Source organism: Mustelus asterias, chromosome 25 (genome assembly GCF_964213995.1).
Source record: "Mustelus asterias chromosome 25, sMusAst1.hap1.1, whole genome shotgun sequence".
Taxonomy (NCBI): Eukaryota; Metazoa; Chordata; class Chondrichthyes; order Carcharhiniformes; family Triakidae; genus Mustelus; species Mustelus asterias.
This window is the reverse complement of record NC_135825.1, coordinates 24,473,897-24,497,483: the sequence shown is the minus strand read 5'-3', so window position 1 is coordinate 24,497,483 and position 23,587 is coordinate 24,473,897. Positions and strand designations below refer to the sequence as shown.

Genomic DNA, 23,587 nt, shown 5'->3' with positions numbered 1-23,587 from the left:
TCTGCAGTGTATTTGTGGGATATTTTGGTTCTTCATGCATTTCCTTTAGCAGTACCTTCCCAATTACACTACACCATTCCATAGCTCCTAGGCACTATCTTGACATGTTGAATTCAGACTTGTTTAAAATCAATTACCTCAATGTAAATCTTTACTCACTACATCTCGGAAGCTTCTGTCTCGGTGTCCCAGAACATTATTCAATAGCACCCAAATCGAGTAAGTGTCTCTGAAATTAATTAATACCTTTTCCCTTGTATGAGGGAATTATCACTGCCATTTTTCAGCCAGAGATATTTTCTCCATTCTCTAGATTGCATGCATAATGTATTAAATAATTCCATATGCTGTTTGTTACAGTATCTATATTTACATGACACACAATGTACATACCATAAAATAGTTCTCATATTTCTTAGAAAATTTGAATCAAACTATTTTCCTTTGAAAATTCATTTAAATAGAAAGTTTAAAATATTAAGGTTCCAAAAGTACCGTGACAAAAAGGAATCAATGACATATCCTGTCCTTGGTTTTTTTTCTTTCCCTGCATGAATAGAGTTTTTAAAAGAAGCTCCACAATGGAAGATGCGTTGGATTATTTTAATGCATAATGGCATCAGAACTGATATTATGAAACAGCAAGTACTTTAAGCCCAGGCACAGCAATGAGGAGGCAGCAGTCAAAGCAAGAAGCCTGAGGCTTGATGGAGGTTGATCCTCAGGCCTCATCTGAGTAAGCACTTGCAGCTCATGCAACAGGAAATGGCCACTTTGGGCCTCAGGTAAGTTCTGTATGAGCAGTTGATGCAATTGCTCAGAAGCTGACGGGCACAAACACACACATGGCTAGCCAATACCTGGAAGATTATTCATCTATCAAGACTACATCAACTTGAGTTATGAGGTGAGTGGGGGAACAGGCAGTTTGAATTACTTAATTTGCCTTTAGTTTGGACATTATAAACTGCAGTTACCTGTGGCAATTGAAAAACAAATTCAGGAAACCTTTTGGGTAAAATCTTGTCGATTTAGTCACTGTTGGTATTTTCTATCCAATCAGAATGCAGAATGTTGGTGAAAGTAAAGATTATATTTCCATAAATACATTGGGTTACGAGGATAGGGCCTGGGTGGGATAGTTGTGGGTGCAGGCTCAATGGGCCAAATGGCCTCCTTATACACTGTGGGTAGTCTATGATTCCATGATTCTATAATGAAACATCATAACCATAAATTCATATTATTTAAATTAGAAAAATAGCAGCATAAAAATGGTGAAAACCTATGAGTTGTAGAGAGAATGTATGGCTGTTGTAGTATATAATGTAAATATGACAAGCTATAGGAAATATTTCTACTTGCAAAGCTGACTAATACTCACGTCATAATTTTGTCATGTGTATTGAATCCACTGATGTGAGTTAATCTAAGTTTTGCCCATGACCCATCTCCTATTTATTTGATCTTCAATAGAAAAGAAGTAAAATTTTGTCACCAAATTTAAAGAAAGCACTGAATAACATTTTTGTTGATAATATATACAGATATGCGTTAGCACTCTTGCTTCTGAATGAGACAGTTGCGGATACAAGTCCCATTCCAGAGACTTGAGCATGTAACCTAGGCAGATACTTCAATGCAGAATGCAGGAAATTCTGCACTGTCAGAGTGCCTTTAGGATGTGATGCTAAACTGAGGTCCTCCCTGCCCTCTCAGCTGGAAGTATAGGCTTGTCTGAAATGCTCCAATTAACATTTAGTTGTTGCGTACGGGTATCTTTTTCAGTGTGTGGTCCATCAGTGTGGCACAGTGGCACAATGGTTAGCATTGCTGCCTCACAATGCCAGGGACCTGGGTTCGATTCCCAGTTTGGGTCACTTTCTGTGCAGAGTCTGCATATTCTCCCTGCATGGGTTTCCTCCGGGTACTCCAATTTCCTCCCACAGTCTGAAAGATGTGCTGGTTAGGTGCATTGACCAGGCTGGATTTTCGCTTAGTGTACCCCAATAGGCGCCAGAGTGTGGTGACTAGGGGATTTTCACAGTAACTTCATTGCAGTGTTAATGTAAGCCTACTTATGACACTAATAAATAAATGTTATTTAAATATTTTAGCATAATTGTGCACACACATTATTGAGCATGTCTCATGCTGGACCCTCCAGTCTACTGCATGGCTGTTCACATGCAGCTTAGCAGAAATGTTAATCTCATGGCACTGTTCCAAAGAAAATCAGCTGTTTTATCACCATTTCCTGACCAATCAATATCATTAAAAACTGATTATCTGATCATTATTGCATTGTTGATCATGGAACTTTGCTGTATGCAAACTGAATCATAGAATCCCTACAGTTTAGGAGGTCATTCGGCTCATTGAGCCTGTACCGACAACAATCCCACCCAGGCCCGATCCCCATAAGGCCACGTATTTACCCTGCTATTCCCCTGACACTAATACTGAAATTCTACTGCCCCACCGCCATGGAATTTTAGCGGGTGAGGGCAGACAACAGAAATGTTTGTTGACCTTGGGTGGAATTTTCCAGACTCGCTCAAGCAAGGCCATAAAATCCCGCCCTAAGGGTCAATTTAGGATGGTCTATTAACCTAACCCACACATCTTTGGAGTGTGGGAGGAAACTGGAGCACCCGGAAGAAACCCACGCAAACATGTGGAGAATGGGCAAATTCCACACAGACAGTCACCCAAGGCTGGAAATGAACCCAGGTCCCTGGCGTTGTGAGGCAGCAATGCTGACCACAGTGCCACCTGGTTGAAGAATATAACAGTAGGTGGCATGAGAGGGTAACCATTTCTTTAGCTGTAAAGTACTTTGACACATCCTGTGATGAACAGTATGATTATGCGCCAACAGTGAGTTCCACACCCAGGCTTCTGGGCCTGTCATTGGTGCACGCTTGCCGTGAATGAGAGGCAAGGGCGGGTTACAAGACTCTGTTCCATCTCTGAGGTAGCAGGCTGTGACCTGGAACAAGTAATGGCCAGCACTTTACCGGCCCTCTGACACGGGTATTGTCAGGTGACCCATCAGATGATCAATCGACCACATCTTCTGTACATAGCGAAGGTTTGTGCATTTTCCTGTCTGGCCTGGTAAGTCAATTTACATTTTAGCTAATCTCTGCCAACCATGGTAATCTTCATAGAAATTTTAAAAATAGTTTCCCACCTTTTGGCATTGAGAAGTTGTACATTTATTACATATTTCCATGCATAGATGTCTGCACAATTGGAGTGGGAGAAGTGATCTAGAAAGGGAAAAGCTGCCTCCATATTCATTGAGGCCATCCTTGATGCCATCCTGTATGCAGCATGTGATCAATATAACTAGCTCATTTCAAGCACTGGGAAAAGGAGGGCTAAGAGTTCACCAAACCCCTTCTGCAGCAGTGGCAAGACGTACTTGAGAAACTTTTGCCATTATTAAGACATCATAGGTGTCACAGCTAGGGCCGTGAGAAGGAACAATGTTGTAGTCCCTCAACTCATCATTGCCCTCATCCTCAGAGGATTGCCATCTGGTTGTCATCACCCTCCAGGGCATCTCTTTGGATGGTGATGTTATGGAGTGCACAGCAAAACACAACCATCAGGGACACTTGTGAGTGGGGTGTAAAGTAATGCACCTCCAAATCTCTCCCGGCATAGGAATCACGTTCTCAGGAGACCATTGGTCTGCTTCATTATGGCCCTGATGCTGGCGCTGTCGGTTGCATCAGGTCTGGATACCCTCACAAAGATCATTAGCCACCTTTTCAGTGGGTAGCTCTCACCTCCGAGTAACCATCCATCCAAGGAATTGAAGCTTGTAAAAGGGTTGGAATCCCTGTGTTCCTTTGGATGTATGAGTTATGACTTGCTGCCCATGTACCTAGCTGACACCTACATGACCTGCTGCTTATGGTTGCACATTGACTGGGTGGAAGCCTTGTCTGTTTATGGGCTATAGCATGGGCTATTGGGCTATAGCATGGGCTATTGGCATGCAGCTAATGGCTCCCTGCACTCCTGGGGAAACCTGCAATCACTGCATATCCTTGGACTCTACTCACTTGACTGTATGAAGATGTAATTTCAAACCCTTCAGAACATTGCATCTGTGAACACTTTGTAGCAGTTTGTGTTATCCCACTGCAGACTTCACAGGCTGTTTGGAATGAACCTGTTGCAAATAAGTAAAAGTGCCACTGTCACCTTTAATGTGACAATCATTGGGGTGACTCCCAAGGCAGTTGGATGAGATCTCCCCTGTGAGTTTCTCACATAGCATTGCCACAGTTGCCCTTGAAAGCCTGAGTCTTTATCTGTATGAGTCTCACGCAGTTGCAGGTAGCTGAAACGCTGTCTGTACAATCTTGGGGTGGTATAAGCACATCTGTGCCTCTGTTGGGCTCTCCCTGACCACCGGGATCTGCCACTGCTCTGTCCTCTTCTTGGGGAACCACAGGCATCCTGAACATTTATGTGTTCCCTTCTTCCTTTCACTCTCCTCCTCCTCCTCCTGCTATACCTTCTCTCCTCCTGACTGGAGATGTGGCTCCAACCAAAATCCTCATCTATCTTTAAGAGTTTTCACCCCTCGCCCTGGCAAGAAAATGTTCAGTGAACAATCTAAAGAGCCCTCTGAATGAGAGGAGATTCCTCCTCATGAAAACATATCCAAAATGTCACCCTTGACACTCAGATGAGCAATCCCTGCAGGCAACTGAGTTTGAACTGCAAAACTGAGACTTTGGTCTCAGCTGCAGTAGAGTCATAGAATCCCTACAGTACAGAAGGAGGCCATTCGGCCCATCGAGTCTGTACCAACCACAATTCCACCCAGGCCCTATTCCTGTAAACCCACACATTTACCCTGCTAAATCCCCCTGACAGTAAGGGTCAATTTAGCATGACCAATGCACCTAGCCCGCACATCTTTGGACTGTGGGAGGTAACCGGAGCACCCGGAGGAAACCCATGTAGACATGGTGAGAACATGCAAACTCCACACAGACAGTGACCAGGTCGGAATTGAATCTGGGTCCCTGGTGCTGTGAGGCAGCAGTGCTAACTACTGTGCCACTGTGCCACCATGCCACCACTGTTACAACACTCCCAAACAAGCTTGCCCTTAAAAAAACCAAATTCCCCACTGTAAGCAGAACGGTCATGTGATGGCACAACTAAAAGAGAGGTAATGTTTCGAAAGCATGCGAGTTATCCCCAGGAGCAGGGGCAGAGCACATATATGAAATAGCTGCTTTGCTAGTGAATAAAACACTCCTCATTAATATGTAAGTCCTTGTTGTCCGTGATTCAAGAATCCAACACAACTACTCCCACCTGTCATAAATCTCACTCTGAAAGCACATTATTGCTTTTGGGCTGCATTATTGCAGTGAAATGGGTAGTTAATTAGTTAATTTGACTTTTAAGTAGATGTGCCATATTAACAGAAGCTGGCATGATTACACTGTAAACGTTATCCAACTTCATCATGCTCTGTAATACGCTCCGTAAAGTGGGAAGTGCTCCTGATTTCAATGCCTATTTTTCAGCTCCTGAATGTAGTATTCAGATGTTTAGGACTGAAAGGGTTAAGAAACAGTACCGCCAACATGATGATGTAAAGGGAGTCACATGATGAGTACAGTCTGAATGGAGAAAGCTCATTGCTTGGACTGCAAATAGTTAGTTAGGTTCTACAATAAATAGCTGTTGTTCAGACTCTATGGGGGGGATTTCTGCTCCCATTTTCAGGGGGCAGGATTGACAATGGGAGCGGGAAATCCCAAGGGAATCCCAAAACACAATTTACGCTGGTGGGATTTCACATAGCAATTGGCCCCATCCACTTGCCAACGATGTTACGGGAAACCAGAAGTTGAACATTGGGATACTCATCAGAATGTCTTTAAATGGAATAATCAGGCCTCTATGCCTGATAATCCTGTTCCCCCCTCCCTCAGTACCCCCGCCACCCCCCTCACCTCCCCCCCACCCCACCCCTGTGAGATTGTTCATTTAAGGTATGTCAACGTGAATCACAACAGGTCTCCCACATTGTGAACCGAGCAAGCCAGAGGAGTTCAGGTGAGTGCTTAACTCAAGGAATAGAGAGGGTCATGCTCGGGCACTGCCCGGTGACACTGCTTAAGTGCAGTGCCAGGGAGCAGTGCCCAGGCAGTGCCAGGCGGAAATTTCCAGGGCAGGGCCGGGGGGTATTCCATGGGGTTGGGGTGTTGCATACATGGGGGGATGTTCTGTGGGGAGGAACAGGGAATTCTCTGGTGGAGGTGGACAAGGGTTCCATTGTGGGAGGGGTGGTGTTCGGGGTCTGTGAGTGTTCAGGGTGGGAGGTGTACGGGGTGGTGGTGTTCAGGAGGGAGAGTTTGGGGGGAACGTTCTATTTTTGATGTTATATATCGGGGCACTCTTTATAAGGGCGATCTTTTAACTCTGATGTTGTGGGAACCGTCCCTTGGATTTTTTTCTATGTTGCTTGTAAAACAGCAGAGGAAACCACCGTTGGGGCCAACGAACTACACACCATTTTCCCGTCTGCTGCCACACTGTGAAAAATTGAGAAAATTCCACCGAAAGCTCTGAACCTCTTCCTTATACAATCATAACAACATGTTATACTGAGGTTATGAAATGTCTTATTTAAATGCAAATCTTTCTTTATAAAGAACTGTTGCTTATATTAGAAGATAATGGCTGGAATTTTACCGTCCTGCCCACCATGGGAATCGGAACGGATGAGGGACGGACCATGGAAAGGCCCATTGATCTCAGGCGGGATTTTATGGTTTCGGGGTGATGAGGTTGTAAACTCCCACTCAAGATAATAAGAAATAGGAGCAGAAGGTGGTTGTTTGGTCCATCGAATATGCTCACCATTCAAAAAGATCATAGTTTATCTGATTGTGGCCTTTTTCCTGGTTGCTCCTCAGAATCTTTAACTCCTTTGTCAATCAAAAATCTGTCTAATTCAGCCTTGGATATATTCAATGACTCAACCTTCATTGCTCTCAGTGGAAGAGAAATTAACGCACTAATGATTCTGAGGGAAGACATTTCTCCTCCCTCCATCTTAAATGGGAGAACCCTTATTTTTAAACTGTGTTTCCTAGTTCTGGATGAGGAAATATCCTCAAGCCCCCTCAGAATTTTAAAGGTTCCAAAAAGATCATCTCTCATTCTTCTAAAATCCAATAACCTCCTCAATCTTTCCTCATAATACAAACCCATCATCCCAGGAATCAGCTGAGTGAGCCTTCTCTGAACTGCTTCCAGTGCTATTATATCCCTCCTTGAGTAAGGAGGTCTGAACTATATACAGTACTCATGGTGTGGACCCACCAATACATTAGCAAGACTTCCCAACTTTTATACTCCATCCCCCTTGCAATAAAGGCTAACTTGTTTGATTAATTTGCCTTCCTGTACCTGCTTACTCACTTTTTGATTCATGTTCAGGACACCCAGATCTCAATGTACTGCAGCATTCTGTGGTTTATCTCTATTTAAATAATATTCTGCTTTTCTATTCTTCCTGCCAAAGTGAACAACCTTATACTCGACATTATACTCACATTGTAATGACCTCAGTGAGGCCAATGAGGTTGGCCTCCTGGAGTATGAGATCCCTGATTGAGGTAATAATTCCCTGCCCAATCAGGGAGTCTGACCTGTGTATACTATGCGGCATGGCAGGTCTACTGGCACATCTGGATTCTGACTTTGTACCAGAAGCACTCTTTGGAGGAGTGGAATTGAGTTTGTAAATAAAAGGAATCTGGTGAAGGAACACCAGCCTCTGAGGATTTATTCCATATATCAGCCAATTTTTTGCTCACTCACTTGACCTTAGCAAATAAATCATAGAATAGAATCCCTACAGTGCAGAAGGAGGCCATTCGGCCCATTGAGTCTGCACCGACAACAATCGAATCTAGGCCCTATCCTCGTGACCCCATGTATTTACCCTGCTAATCCCTCCAATCTACACACCCCAGGGAATGAAGGGACAATTTAGCATGGCCAATCAATCTAACCCCCACATCTTTGGACTGTGGGAGGATACCAGAGCACCCGGAAGAAACCCATACAGACACAGGGAGAACGTGCAGACTCCACACAGACAGTGACCCAAGCCGGGAATTGAACCCAGGTCCCTGGAGCTGTGAGGCAGCAGTGCTAACCACTGTGCCGCCCAAATATTTAGGGAGTATACAAGATATCCCATCTGAGGATAAGGAGCTAGAGCTGAGAAGAAATTTGAGATGCTGGTGCTATTTTGACTGTGCCAGACAGCATGACAAGGATTTATAATCAAACATTTATGACATAAGGTGACTAATGTAGGATAGGCTATCTCCTTTGACAGGAGACTGAAACTGGGTGGTGAACAATTTGCTTAGACATAGTTTACAGCGTTTGCTGCTTTGCCAAAGAGAGTGGATGAAGTAGAGACCATTGCATCCCTTAAGAGAAGAGCATGGAAGGATTGAATGCAGAGGTGGGTACAAGGCTATGAGGGGAAAGTGGGATTCGCTTTGCACCAGCACAGACAGAATGGCTTTATACAACGCTGAATGTTTCCATCATTTTACAGTGCTTGTTTCTAGCCCTTTATTTTCCTAAACTATAAATACATGGACAGCGAGTCCTCGTGGTATTCACTAGAAGGCAGCAGAGAGAACCCTGGCGTGGTAACCATAGAGATTCTGATACGTGATAACCTGGCAACGGGTTGTAACACTATAAACAAATCACAACGCAACTGCGTTAAGCTCAGGGAGATTTCTTGCCCTCAGAATTCTGCAGCAGCCGCCAGCTCGCTGAGAAATGCCGGAAACCAGGGACCCATTCCCATTCCCAAGATTTGATAACGATGATAATTTCAGGGGTCGGAGAAAAGCCACGCAGGTATTGCAATCACATTATCATTTCTATGACCTCGCACTTTGCACATTTGCTCCTTGCATCTTATTTCGGATTTCTCCTTTATAGATATACATAAATATATAGATATATATGTATAATTGGACAATTTGGCTAACTTTGTTAAAATAAAGTTCAGCATTTGATAAGCTCTCTGACGCAGATGAGTAGGTTAGGTGGATTAGCTATGATAAAATGTGTGCACGAAATACGCATGGTGGCGACAAGATATCCAAACGCAAAAGGACTAGGTTTTTACCTGCAGATTCCACAAGGACATTCTATTAATTATGTGCCCGTCTATTAACTTCTGTTGCAAAAAAAACACGATTTCATACGGGAAATAAATGCTGGAACTTTCCATTTTAATCCAGTGTAGGGGAGAGAAACTGAAAAGCGCTCAGAGTGACATTACAGACCGCAGCTTAGTTTCACCCCCACTTCCCTCCCAAAATATTCCATTCAATTTATTCACCATTGTTTTTCAAAGTGCCTCCAATAGTTACTGGGTTTGAAAGCTGGACACAGGGTGAATGTTTTAAGTAAATGCTCCCATAGCAGTCCCAAGGCTATCAGTCCTGGTTCAGTGGGGTGGCACTCCTGTGATCATCATGAGGTTTATCATGGGGGGGGTGGTGGCACGGTGGCACAATGGATAGCACTGCTGTCTCACAGTGCCAGGGACCCAGGTTCAACTCCCGGCTTGGGTCATTATCTGTGCGGAGTTTGCACGTTCTCCCCGTGTCCGCATGGGTTTTCTCCGGGTACTCCGGTTTCCTCCCACAGTCCGAAAGACGTGCTGGTTAAGTGAATTGGCTATGCTAAATTCTCCCTCAGTGTACCCGAACAGGCACCAGAGTGTGGCGACTGGGGGATTTTCACAGTAACTTCATTGCGGTGTTAATGTGAGCCTACTTGTGACACTAATAAATAAACTTTAAAAGATTCTGGATTCAAGTCCTGCTCCAAAGTTTGAAGCCAGAGCTGGACTTTTCATCCAGACTCAAAACATTGGCTCTATTCTCTCTCCATAGATGCTGTCAGACCTGCTGAGATTTTGCAGCGTTTTCTGTTTTTGTATGTAGTCAACTATGAAGAGAATGATAAGAGATGTCAGGAAGAATTGGACAAGTTAATATCCTGGACTAATAGATGTCAGAGGAAACTTAATGCAAAAAATGTAGGGTGGTACGATAGTTAGCACTGCAGCCTCACGGCACCAGGGACCCAGGTTCAATTCCAGCCTTGGATGACTGTCTGTGGAGTTTGCACGTTCTCCCTGTGCCTGCATGCCCTTTGGGTGCTCCGGTTTCCTCCCACAGTCCAAAAGATGTGCTGGTTAGGTGGACTGGCCATGCTAAAATGCCCCTTAGTGTCCCGGGATGCGTAGGTTAGGTGGATTAGCTATGATAAATGTGTGGGGTTACAGGATGAGAGAGGGAGGACCTCTGTCAGAGAGTCAGTGCAAACGAGGGATTCTGTGAAAATGATGAGATAATGCATTGTGGAGGAATGTACAATATACACTAAATGGGAGCATTTGAAAGGAAGCAGAGACTTAGAGGTTAATATTCCCAGATCTTTTAGGAAGGAAAAGATTTAAAACATCTGTAAAAAGGGAGAGCATGACCTAGATTTCACAAATTAGGGAGGCAAGAGCAAAATAAATTTTAAACCCATATAAATCATTTTTAGGCCACTAGTGGGATGTAGGTGTGGTTTGTGGGTCTTACTTAGAAAGGATACCAAGACCATTAAGAAGATACAGAAGAGATTCACTAAGGTGATAACAAGGACCAGAACATTAATTAAGAGAAACTAAAGTATAGCTTATTTCATTAGACACGAGAAGGTTAGGTGGAGACTGCTTTGAGACTATGGTAACTAGAGAACATGAGGTTAAGATCGTCATGATGGAAAGACTAGGCTGACTGTCCAGCCAGGAAATCTTGCAGCATGACACCATGTCCTGGCAGTGTGCAGGTTTAGTAATTTTTGGAGGCGGGTAGGGTGGTGGGTCGGGTTTAAGGCTGATTAGGGAATGGTTGAAGCTCAAGGTGAACATTAGGGTCAGTGATGTGGAGGGAAGGGTTTCTAAAGGGGAGATCGGGGTCAGACAACAGTCCATGAGCACAGGGGAGATCAGAGGGGTTCAGAGATTGCAGGTGACATTGTGGACCAATGATGGGTGTTTGCAAGGGGGTGGGTGGGGGAGGGGGGGTGGAGTTGTGATCATCCTGGGAATTGATAATAGTGGTAGATTGTGAAGATGATTGGAGAGTGCTTTCAGGTCAGCTTGATAGACTTGAAGGAAACATTCACAAAAAGTGAAGGAAAATCACTTATCTAATCATAGAATCCGACAGGACAGAAGGAGGCCATTTGGCCCATCGAGTCTGCATGGACTACAATCCCACCCAGGCCCTATCCCCATTTACCCTAGCTAATCTCCCTGTCACTAAGGGGCAATTTAGCATGGCCAATCCACCTAATCCAGCCCTTCTTGCCTCCTTTAATTGTCAGGTTTCTCAAGGTTTGGGAAACATAGTTTACAGCAGCTATAAATTAAGACAATGTTTAATCAGAGGCACGCAACCTCAAAAATGTCAATGATCGAACTGCCCCTTGATCCACATTCATTAAAACTGAAAGAAACTGAACATACATTCTGTCAGTGGCCTATGGATGATTTATATGTTGTCTGCAAAGTGGAATAGTATATGCCCCTCACAGCCAAGTCCTGTATGTAATACATCCCCTCTGTTTGCAGGAATAGTAATTGTTGTACAGGAAGCAATCACAGTTAAGAAAGGGATCAATTTATTAAAGCACTTGGAAGAACTAAAATAACTAATTATTGGATATAAGAAAGTAAAGACTTGCATTGATGTGGCACTTTTCACAATCGCTGGGTATCAGAAAGCACTTTACAGTGAATTAATTGCTTCACAACTTCATCATCCTTTTGGTACTGATCCTGCTCTGCATTCAATTTCCTTTCTATCACCTGCCGACATGCTTTGTAAATGGGTAAATGGCGTTTTCTCAAGTACAACAATGACTGCAATTGGTTATAAAGTATTTCGGGTCATCCTGAGCTTGTGAAAGTTGCTATATAAATACAAGTCTTCCTTTCTTTCATTACTCCAGCTTTAATCTTTCTTCATCCAGAATGTATGTTGCCAATCTGCCCGTTGATGGAAGTCTCCCATTCATTCCTAAAGTTGCTTCCAAGAAGTTTAGCTTCCTCTTTTCTGCCAACCATTTTTTCATTCAGCTCCTTTCTGTAACACTCAGGCTTGCGAAACATTTGAGTAGCTCTTGTACATTTGGAAGTCTCCTATAATCAGTCCCTCATTTCCTAGTCAGCAGACGAGAGAAATCTTGTCAGAAGAATATTCCACATATTGCCTTCGGGCCTCCAAGATTTCTTGCGTTGTACTTTATCAGTGCTGTTATGATCAGTACTTGCCCAAACTTCCTTGTTATAGTAGTTTTCCAAAGCTGCATCCTACCAGCTCTTCCTCATTTACAAACAGGCATGAAGATGCATCAGCAGCAAGACTCCTTCATGAGGACGCCAACATTTTAGGTAGACAACTCACTGTGCTGTTCCCTACTCTTCTTAGGACCTCAGAACTGTAAACCTCTTTCCATCCCTCAGTTCTCCTTTCTCCTACAGTTATTAGATATTTAGACAAGTTTTTTTTCTAAAATTATTTCTGGCATTCTTTTAGACCTCTTGTAAATATTTTAAATCTTCCTGGAGATAACTTAAATCTTTAGGCAGTATGCACAGAGCTACCTGCAGTATCTAATTATTCGGGGAGGACATTGGTATGCATTTACCAACATGGGCATGCAGCTTGCTTCTGTGTGGGAGAATCGCAGTTCCAGCAGCTAATGTGCATAGTGCTGTATGAATATATCATTTGATTTATTGATGAAAATACAATCATTTTTGTTCATATCACTTTTTTTCATAATTTCAGTTAATTAAAGGGTCATTGGCTGAGAACTGGGCTTAAATTGCCAAGCAAATATGGAATTTAGACTTTGCAGTTACTCAGCAGAAGAAATTTGATCCTTTTAAGCTGAGCTGGTTTCAAATCTGATTGTAGTTCCGAAAAGGAGAGTTCAGCTCACCCAATACGTTAAATATTTTTCTCAGTAAACATGTTAAAGGATAGGGTTGTGATCTCCTTGATGTTTTGCATTTTCATTTTCCTACAGGGTCATCAGTATCTCAAACCAACTCACTTAGCTCAACAGGAGGATCCATGGAGTCGACTCAATGCAGCAGTAACTATATCGAATGCAAACAAAGGAATTTACATCTATAATCCCAAGGTATAAAATGGGTAGAATACACCAATCTTTGCAGTAAATCTAGCATCCATTTACTATGGAGGTGGGTAAATTACTGTCATCCGTAAAGTGAAATTGGGAGGTTGCTGACAAGACCAGTACAAATCAGGCCCACTGAAGGTCATCCACGCAGAATCCTTTGATGCCAGGGACCAGCTATGTGTTTCTGCAGTAAAATAGCTCAATGGTTTGAATGTTTTGGCGACCGAAACTAAACAGAATATTCGAAACGTTGCTTTTCCAACATAGGCTTCACACAACAGTATAACTTGCTCTCCAACAGAACAATTAAATCATTTATTGGCTGGATGGATCCAATTAAGTTCCGCTACCATGAATTCTTGGAATAGCTATACACAAGGTTGATTTTGGTTTGTGGGGAAACGTTATATAGATGATAGGAAATCATTGGTTTCCTTCAAATATCTGCTCATATTTATCCTTAATAACTTCAGTGTATGTAAAATTAAAAGAGAGGTATAGTGCCCCGCTGATTCCCATTTTATGCTATCGAACAAAGTCAAAATCTACTCCATGAATTACACTTAAAAACAGTATGTATAAGATAATAAGTGACTCTGAACTGTTAATTTAAAGGGCATAAGTTAATGTTCCAGATTTAAATAAAGAACATGATTGTACACAGGAACTGGAATGAAAAATTGGGTGACAGATGCTTCTGGCCAGATAGTTAGGACCTGTTTGCCATGAGGTAAGGAAACTGTAGGCCCAAATTTCAAAAATCTAGCTTTTTTCAGTCAGCAGAGCATGGAATCTGTGTGCAGGTGCTGGAAACGGTGTCTGAGAATGTACAATACAATGCGACAATTCTACATTTTGTGACATTATGGTCAATTAAGATGTGTGCAACATTGTCCAACCTACAACATAGAGAATATCCAGACTGAATTACAGTATAGGCCCTCAACGTAATCATATCTTCTGCAATGGAGACTTGATCTACTGTTATATCTCCTTGGGTGGCAAATTGATGCTGGTTGTCTCTCTGAGCTATTGAGGCTGGGATATAGAGAGGCATCCCTCAAGGTTTCAACAATCACTTGGACATCATTTGTTTCCCCTAAATTTGTGGCCTTGCAGAAATACTCCCTCGTATCATTAGCTTGGCAGTTATAATGCCAAGGTGTGATGCTGCATCTCATGATGGTATCACATGCATGCCTCACACCTACCCCCTCAAATCTGTGAATATGTCCAAGTTTTGGTGTTGTATAGAACAGTCAAGAAATTTATTTCGTCTGTTCTTGTCTGAAACCTGATTGGATATCCTAATTTACTCTCAGCTGGGGTACTTTACATTGAATTACATAGAACATGCAGGTGATTTGATCGAACTGGTCAATGCCAGTGATAATGTTCCACACAAATCCCCTTCTTCATTTATTCCTGTCAATATATCCTTATGTTCCTTTCTCCATCATGTGTTTATCTAGCATCCTCTTAAATGCATCAATGACATTTGCTTGAACTACTCCTTGTGTGAGAGTGTTCCACATTTCAACTACTCTCCTGAATTTCCTATTAGATTTACTAATGTTGATCTTAAAACTTTGGCTTGTAGTTTTGGTGCAAATGACAATACCTGTTCTATGTCCTTCATAATCTTTATCACTGTTACGAGAAAATGTAGCTTTAACATATGGGCAGTAATTGAAGACAATTACCATTGAATACCTGCCTAAAAGCCTGCCAAGTAGAAAATCATTCTCCAATGTTGCTAACACTTAAGAGTACTGAACATCCTTCTGTGATGGTGTTCTCTATTAAATAATAGGGACAATTTTCATCCAACCACCCACCTCACTTGAGCACAAGTCATGCAGAGCACGGTCAAAATGCGGTCCACTTGACCAAAACCAAACTGAAATTCTCCTGTATTTGTAGATTTAGGACTTTTAAATCAGCTCACGTACCTAAGAAGCTGCCCTCCCTTAAAAGGGTCTTGTACCTCGGTACAGAGGTAAAAGTCTAATGGCTGCAGCATTGATAATGTTTGAAGTTGACTGGAAGATCTGAAGCTCACATCTGTCGATATACACATTAATGGATATCAGTCCAGCATAAATAGAGGAAAGTGATGGCAGAGGTGATTACGACACTACTCCCATATCCTTTCCACATTGAGATAACGCTTGTGCCCATCCAACCAAGCATGCCTGCTCCAAGCAGCAGAAGAAGTGCTGAGGCAATGCAAAGGGGATGGAGTCATAACAAATTTCCCTCTGCTTTGCTCCCAGGGGTTAATTGGTCTCTGGGATCGGATAAGAAGATAGAAACATAGAAAATAGAAGCAGGAGTAGACCTTTTGGGCCTTTGAGCCTGCCCCGCCTCATCTTTCCTCTGATCATGGCTCATCATCAAATTCAATATCCTGATCCCTCCTTCCCCCCATATCCCTTGCTCCTTTTAGCCCCAAGAGCTATATCTGATTTCTTTTTGGCCTCAATTACTTTCTGTGGTAGTGAATTCCACAGATTCACCACCCTCTGAGTGAAGAAATATTTCCTCACCTCAGTCCTAAAAGGTTTACCCCCTATCCTCAAGCTATCTGGACTCCCCCACCACCGGGAACATTCTTTATGAATCTATCCTGTCTAAATCCTGTTAGAATTTTACAAGTTTCTATGAGATCCCCTCTCACACTTCTCAACTCCAATAAATAATATCCTAACCAATTTAGTCTCTCTTCATATGATAGACTTGCCATTCCAGGAATCAGTGTGGTATACCTTCGCTGCACTCCCTCTACAGCAAGGACATCCTTCCTCAGATGACACCAAAACTGCACACAATACTCTAGGTGTGGCCTCATCAACGCCCTATACAATTGCAGTAAAACATCCCTATTCCTATACTCAAGTCCTCTTGCACAATCAACCAAATACCTCCAAAACACATTTGGGATTAAATTCCATTAATTATGAGGTAGAATAACGTAAACATGCAGAAAGTGCCTTCTTGAATATAGTTGAAATTAAAACACTTATTTTAATTAACACTTCTACAGTTCAGTCAAGTTACTGACTTTGTATAGTTTTGAAGGCTGTGTACATTGTTCTGACAGGCACCTAAAGACAGTCTGGATCTTCATCTTAACACTGTTTATAATCATTCAGAAGATTTTCTGAAACATAAGAATGAGGTACTTCTTCAAAAACAAACCTGTGATCCTCAGAGGTAAGCGTGTTGTAAGACAAGTACATTTCATGTTACTCTATCATTCAAACTTTAATAGAACTTTAAAAAGTACCATAAGTGTAATTCACAACCAGGTTAGCAATGGTTTTAGATTAACTTTCACACTTTTGTATCAATTATTTCAAAGATATAAGTTGGGGAAATAGCATTTGGAACACTTTATGAAGATCCTTTATACATATAATTCAGTGCCACCTTGCTAAAAGCTCCTGCAGACAAAACTGTTTTTCATAAAGGCAAAGATAAAGATCGATCTGGTAAATTTGCACCACAGACAAGTCAAAGGAAGGAATTAGCCGAACCTATCTACAATGTTGAGATAAAGGACAAACCACAGAATTAAAGGTCAATGTTGTCGGCTGATTTTCAATTCAACTGACACCTCTTTCCCCACACTATCTTTAAGTACATTGCAGTGAAAATTCAAAATGCTTGCAGCATAATTTTACTGTACCTCTGCCTTGTAGAGACTCAAATGCTGCAGAGGCCACTGGCAATGGGCTTGAGTTTCCTCCTAATGCACAAAATAGACATGCAGAGATGGCCCTGCCAGAAACCTCCTCGCTAAGTCTTCCACTTTCAGGTCCAGCAACTACAATCTGAAAGGCTGTGGACCCTCAGCCTGCTCCTTTTAGACAGCAGCTGTAAGTCTTTGTTTCCAACTGCTGTCAGGAAATGGTCTACTTCCATTTCTCATTTTTTGGGGGCATGCCCATTCCAAAAGGAATTCCTGTATCTACTGCTGAAGCCGTGTTAATAAATTGAACCCAGGAATACAGGTTTGACTGCATTCAGGAAGAGCATACTTCTGCTGTGTTTCATCTGCTGTGTCTGGAAAATCAGCCTCGTCAAATATAGCTAATGACTGGGGATCGTATCAAACAACGTGTCCCTTCGGCTGCTCATAATAGTCAGAGAATTGATTGTACTCAACCAGCCTGTGCGTTCAAAACTCAGTTCATAATGTATAACGTCAGATATGATTCTGTGATTGAACAACACTTTCTGAATAATCCCAAGTACGCTAAGAATGACACTAACAACCAATTTAATATTTGATTTGATTGGGCAGTTGGGCTCCCAACATAGCTCACTTATGTTTGCTAGAAGCAACATATATTCATCCACAGCCACCTGTCCTCTGCAGAGAAGAAGGAACATGTACAGGCATTGTGCCTTTTTTGATTAAACAGAAGCTTGAGGAACAATGGTTTCCTGGTTCACCTCCATGGCAATGCCTTGAACAATAAGAGCTAAGTCCAAAGATGTTCGGGTTAGGTGCATTGGCCATGCTCAATTGCCCCTTAGTGTCCTAGGATGCATAGGGTAGAGAGATTAGTGGGGTAAATATGTGAGGTAATGGGGATAGGGCCTAGGTGGGATTGTTGTCGTGCATGGACTGAATGGCCTCCTTCTGCACTGTAGAGGTTCTATGATCAATTGTTAGCCAATCAACACCCTTTTCTCATGCTGTATAAATTGTTGCTCCCTTTGGAATTTGACAATTTTGCATCTGTCCTGATGAGTGCATGATGGAATGCTTTGACAGCATGTCTCTTTTTCAGCAATACTCAAGTTCTGTACTACCGAGTGACAAAATGTAACTTAATTGTTCTCTTTGCTGTTTACATGCAAATCACTGCCATACTTGCATATATAACACAAATCGTATGTAAAATATTTTGAGACATGATTTCTTTTTAGATTCATTAGTCGGGTGTGACCATAACTGGCAAGGTCATTTGTTGTCCATTCCTAATTGCCCTTGAGAAGAAGTGATTTGCAGAGAAACAAAAATAAACAAAGCCCCATTAAGCCATATTTGACAGTGGAAAGAACATTAGCCAAGACAATTCTCTAGTCTTAAAAACAACACTCAGCTGAAAGATAGTTAAGACTTTAGCATTTCCTTTGCAGTGCCACATTTCCAACAATGTATCATTCCCATTTATGCTATACTGAAGTAGTAACCTAGGATACGGGCTCCAGTTCTGAAATGGAACTTGAACACATAATCTTCTGACTTGGAGAGAACAAGTCTGCCAAACGAACAAAGCTGACTCTTAATTACAGTAAATACAACATTAGTTGCACAATAAACTGTTCTTCAAGACCTGCATCAGCCCCAAATGTTCCAACAAGTCATATTTTGTCCCCATGCCAACTTTTTGTCTGGGATTTCTTACCAAGGTGACAGAACCACACACATTATGATTCTGAAGTAAAATGATAGCAGACAGAACCATATTATCATCCAAACGGAACTCAAATATGTATTTGCAATATAATGAAACAATTTTAAAAAAAACTTTACTACCCTTTTCCTCATTCCGGCTCGGATTCTCCCAAAAAAACTGTGGACCTATCCTTATTGTATCTTGCTCTAATACCCATCTCTGCTATTCCAAGCCTTGCTTGAAAACTGGAGTAACTCCCGCTAGTTTATTTGCGGGATTTTCAAGTTGGATCTCCCACACTCTGAGCACTGCAGAGTGCCCGAACGGGATTTACTCTGAGAATCAGCGGGTGGGGCCTATTCCTGCTGGAGGGGCTGGCAGCATAGCATTGGTGGGCCACCGCGCATGTGCCAATCTGTCAGTGCAGAGATCGGCCCATGTGCAGTGGCCCTGCACTGCCAACCTCCCAATCGCTGGCTAGTCCTGCAATGCCCCATCGTTGCTCCTCTGACCACCCTCCCCCGCCACCCCCCCGATCGCTGGCCTCCCAGACCTCTCTGGGCCAGCCTGACAGCCCCCCCACCGCCCCCCACCACCCGGACGGCAAGCCCTAATTGCCATCCTCCCCGTGTCACCAATCCCTGTGTAGAGTGGCAGCGAGACCCCCCAGGCCCACTGATTGCCCCCAATAGGCCCCACCCACCCAACAAGCTCTGTCCCCTCTGGTCCCACCCCCTTCGCACTGCCCAATGCCTGGAGGGCATTGCCAGTTTGCCCCTTGGGCAGTGCCAGGGGGCCAGTGTGGCACTGCCCAGGGGGCATCCCCCATACCTCCAACTTCCTGGGTGGGCCTTCATGGCCTTTGTTTCCTCCAACAGGGTCGGACTGCCTGTTCCCCATTCGTGTGGAGCAGTAGTAAACCCCGCTGGAGTGAACCACTCCTGGCAGGGTGGGGAGACACTAGCGGGCCTGGAGATTTCAGTCCTGAGCCCGATAATCAAATGCAAATTGGAATTTAAATATTGAAATCAACTCCGTGTCGATGACGCTAATAATCTTTGCCCTAGAGACGCAGGGAGGCCATAGTGCCCAACAGGGAGCCCACAAAATGCCTCCGCTGATGTCTCCCGGTCCATTGCACTGCTAGAGCTTTTAGGTCAGTGCAACGGGCTGGGAGAATCACCCCCCCTCTCTTTTTATTTTCCCCAATTCAATTTTACCACCTTTTCTGCTTTTGTTTGTTTTATTGTATCTCACTCTAATACCATTCTCTACTATTCAAACCCACATTTGAAAATAAAGAAAAATAGAGAACAGGTATTATTGTGCACCCATTACTAAAGGGTATTATAGAATCATAGAATTACAGAAGCCTTCAGTGCCGGAGGGAGCCACTTGGCTCATCATCCCTGCTTTTTGTCCATACCTTTCAATTCCTCATCAAGTACCTGTCCAATAATACCCTTTTAAAATTACCTGTGGAATTAGTGACCCCCACTTTTCCAGGTAGAGCATACTGAATCCCAACAACTCTACCTCCCCACTCCCTTTTGCCAATGGTTTTGAATCTATGAATCTGATTATTGACCCACTCACCAGAGGGAATGGTTTTCTCAATCCAGACCAAAACCTCTCATCTAGAAAAACTTCTATTAGACCATCTCGTTACCCTCCATATTCCGAGAACAGGCCTGGATTTTATAATATTTGTTTATAACTGAGTGGCATAATGGTTAGCACTGGTGCCTCACAGCACCAGGGACCTGGGTTTAATTCCAGACTCGAGTGACTATCTGTCTATCAACCTGCGAATCCTTCCAATACAGGTGGTAAGAACAGGAGATGCCTGTTCAGACATGCTTGTTGCGGAGTGGCGCTCCTCAAGCTATAGCCTCTGACAATAGGATAGTAACCTGATCCAGGTAAAACCAGCTATGAAAACCAACATAAGCAAGTCTGTCTCATGCACCAGTAGATGCAGGGTGTGGAATAATGAACAAACCTGATAGAGGTCGATAAAATAACGAAGGAGACAATTAATAGATTATTGCACTTTAACATATTGTGGAGAACAAAGGAACATAAATCCAATCTATGCAAGAATGGGAATTATCTGGATATTAGACAGTTTTTCCCCAGGGACTATAATGAGATTCCGGAATAGATTACTGGCTGTTGTTGTGGGTGCTGACTCTCTGCAACATCAGAAGTGCTGTAATTAAGCAAAACATTTCATGTCCTGGCAAATCACCTCTGCGAACATACAACTTAATTGTTTGCTACATTTTCTGAATTGCTTACAGGGGTTGTTGGTTAGGCATGGATGAGCAACAACCGGAAGACATTTTCCGCCGGAGAATGGCAAAGGATGCGGTGCAAAAAGACATTTGTGGCTGTGCATCTGAGGAAGCAGAAACCAGAGCTCATTACTTAGATGAAAGACCTCCCCCGAGACTTTGGGTGTCGCCAACAAAATTATCCATTCATAGCATTGACGGAACAATAAGTGAGAAATCTGTCCTGTGGATTTTGCATGTACTTTGTAATGTGTGTGTGTGTTGCCTCATAAGCTTCGCTTAGGACGTTTTTGTCCTTTGTGTTCCCACCCCCCACCTTCCTACTCACACACCCACCCTTCAATAGTTAGTTGTTTGAAATAAAACTGAAACGGGACATATTAAGATTTCCAACGGGCAATGGTTGATTCATTTTGACTGGGGGTGAAAAGAACAAAATGAACATTGCCACCACGTCAATAGAATTCTCAAATTCGACCTGACATCAGGAAAGATTCAATTCCATATGGTGCTTCATTATATTGGACCTTTTATATAAAGCTTTTCAATGGTGTCCAGTATAAAGCATTTCTAAATATCCAGAAGATGAAGTTACAATAACGCTAATTTTGACATTTGTTTTGTTATTAAATGATATTGAATACTAGAGTATCTTATTCCATCCCACATCAAATTGCATTTCACTTTTAGTCATTGACATTTAAATCAAGGAAATTTAGACATAACTCAACATGTAAGGTGTAATTCTAACCCTAGTGGAAATCAGGTCAGCAGACAGCTAAGTTCGCCACGGCTCATTGTCTGCTGTGTCATGCGCCCTTTCCACAGCCTTCCATTTTAACATGCCCTTCTGAGGAGACAGAAAGAACACCTACAGATATCTGGTGGGTCTTTGTTTAAAGATGCACCAACTGACCTTACAAACAAAGTTAAGGCCTCCCATGCTCTAGAACCTCACCACTAATTAACTGAGTGTGCCATTATTCTTTCCCTGGGGCTTACCTTTGCGTTGGGGATCCCTTTAGTACCCACCAGCAGATTCCAGTGGCTTGTGCATGCTGTTCCTGTCCACTAGCCAGCTGTAGCTTCTCTCCATTTTAGGAAGGTAACTGCTCAGGTGCATGCAGATCAAATCTGAGAGTCAAATTCTCCTGGCCTCATTGTTGAGATGTGGAGATGTCGGCTTTGGACTGGGGTAAACACAGTAAGAAGTCTCACAACACCAGGTTAGAATCCAACAGGTTTATTTGGTAGCAAAAGCCACTAGCGTTCGAAGCACTTCGAAAGCTAGTGGCTTTTGCTACCAAATAAACCTGTTGGACTTTAACCTGGTGTTGTGAGACTTCTTACTCATTGCTAAGGTCAGGGTGGTTTGACACCTGCATCATCACTGTCTTATTTAGCAAAAAAACTATACTTGCCCAAATTAATGACAATTTCCCTTTTGCGTTTCTTAAAGACCTAGTTTGTAAACTATGTTCCTGAATTACCTTGGACTCTATGTTGCTGTACTGTCATAATTGTATCGAAAATATGTTGGAAGCCTTATTTCTGTTGTACTTCCAGTGAAGTTATGGTGACGACGTTGCAGCAGAGGGTCCAAGGAAAATTGAGGGTTATTTTCATATTACTGAATCATGTATTAGAGGAAGGTCCAACTCATAATACCTGTTCCATTATGAAACCTCAGATAGGATTGTAATACATTGCATTGTGATTTCTTCCCATGTGAGGGGGAAAGAAAATCAATTAACATTCTTATCTGCTGGCAAGTATGTGAGCATGCAGTGGTGGCACAGTGGTTAGCACTGCTGCCTCATAGCGCCAGGGACCCGGGTTCGATTCCCAGCTTGGGTCACTGTCTGTGTGGAGTCTGCACATTCTCCCCATGTCTGTGTGGGTTTCCTCCGGGTGTTCTGGTTTCCTCCTACAGTCTGAAAGACTTGCTGGTTAGGTGAATTGGCCATGCTAACTTTTCCCTCAATGTACTCGAAAAGCCACCAGAGTGTGGCGACTAGGGGATTTTCACATTGATTTCATTGCAGTGTTAATGTAATCCTATTTGTGACACTAATAAATAAATTTAAATTAAAAGAATTGGGTCAAATTTAGATATGACGTTCCACCCTTCAGATTCAAATATGCCCCTGGTACTCACTGTTGGAACATACACAAGCTGTCCCAGACCTGGGCACTACTTGGCTTTTGAGTTCTTGTCCTTTGGAAGAAAACTGAAAAACAAATGGGTTGTGGAAGAGATTGTATTTTAGACCGAATGTTACATGTTTTGTTTACTTTTCTTCGCAGGAAGCCAACACACAGCTGCCACCAACCGAGGATATTCTAGGAAATTTGATGGTGGCTTCTTCACAAACTGAATTGGTAGAAGTTTCTTTACAATACTTGACTAATACTCTGATTGACTCTTTATTTTTCCATAAGGGATGGCAAGATAAGGAGCCTGTAGCAGCAATACTGTGAAGTAGAATCTCAATAATGGTTATTTCATCATTAAATAATTGCAATAAGAAAACTCAAAATGTTGTCTCATGAAATTGTTATCTTTTG

The 23,587-nt window shown here is 42.6% G+C and overlaps 1 protein-coding gene across 2 annotated transcripts; it reads left to right on the top strand.

Moving 5' to 3' along the window:
- Positions 1 to 8,302: 8,302 nt before the first annotated feature.
- cfap276 (cilia and flagella associated protein 276) lies at positions 8,303 to 23,555 on the top strand. 2 transcript variants are annotated; one of them, XM_078197934.1, is made up of 5 exons: positions 8,303 to 8,533; positions 13,192 to 13,308; positions 16,412 to 16,524; positions 21,026 to 21,228; positions 23,327 to 23,555. In XM_078197934.1, exons 1-5 carry the CDS (start codon positions 8,513 to 8,515, stop codon positions 23,395 to 23,397), a joined length of 525 nt encoding a protein of 174 aa, XP_078054060.1. In that variant the 5' UTR covers positions 8,303 to 8,512; the 3' UTR covers positions 23,398 to 23,555. The 2 variants fall into 2 exon arrangements, with proteins under 2 accessions (XP_078054060.1, XP_078054059.1); XM_078197933.1 differs by lacking the exon at positions 8,303 to 8,533 and adding an exon at positions 8,820 to 8,943.
- Positions 23,556 to 23,587: the final 32 nt, after the last annotated feature.

Coding starts and splice junctions, on each gene's coding strand:
- cfap276 (XM_078197933.1), top strand. CDS start 8,863: ATGCCGGAAACCAGGGACCCATTCCCATTCCCAAGATTTGATAACGAT. Junction 8,944..13,191: donor GTCGGAGAAAAGCCACGCAG/GTATTGCAATCA, acceptor ATTTTCCTACAG/GGTCATCAGTATCTCAAACC. Junction 13,309..16,411: donor TTTACATCTATAATCCCAAG/GTATAAAATGGG, acceptor TTGTTCTGACAG/GCACCTAAAGACAGTCTGGA.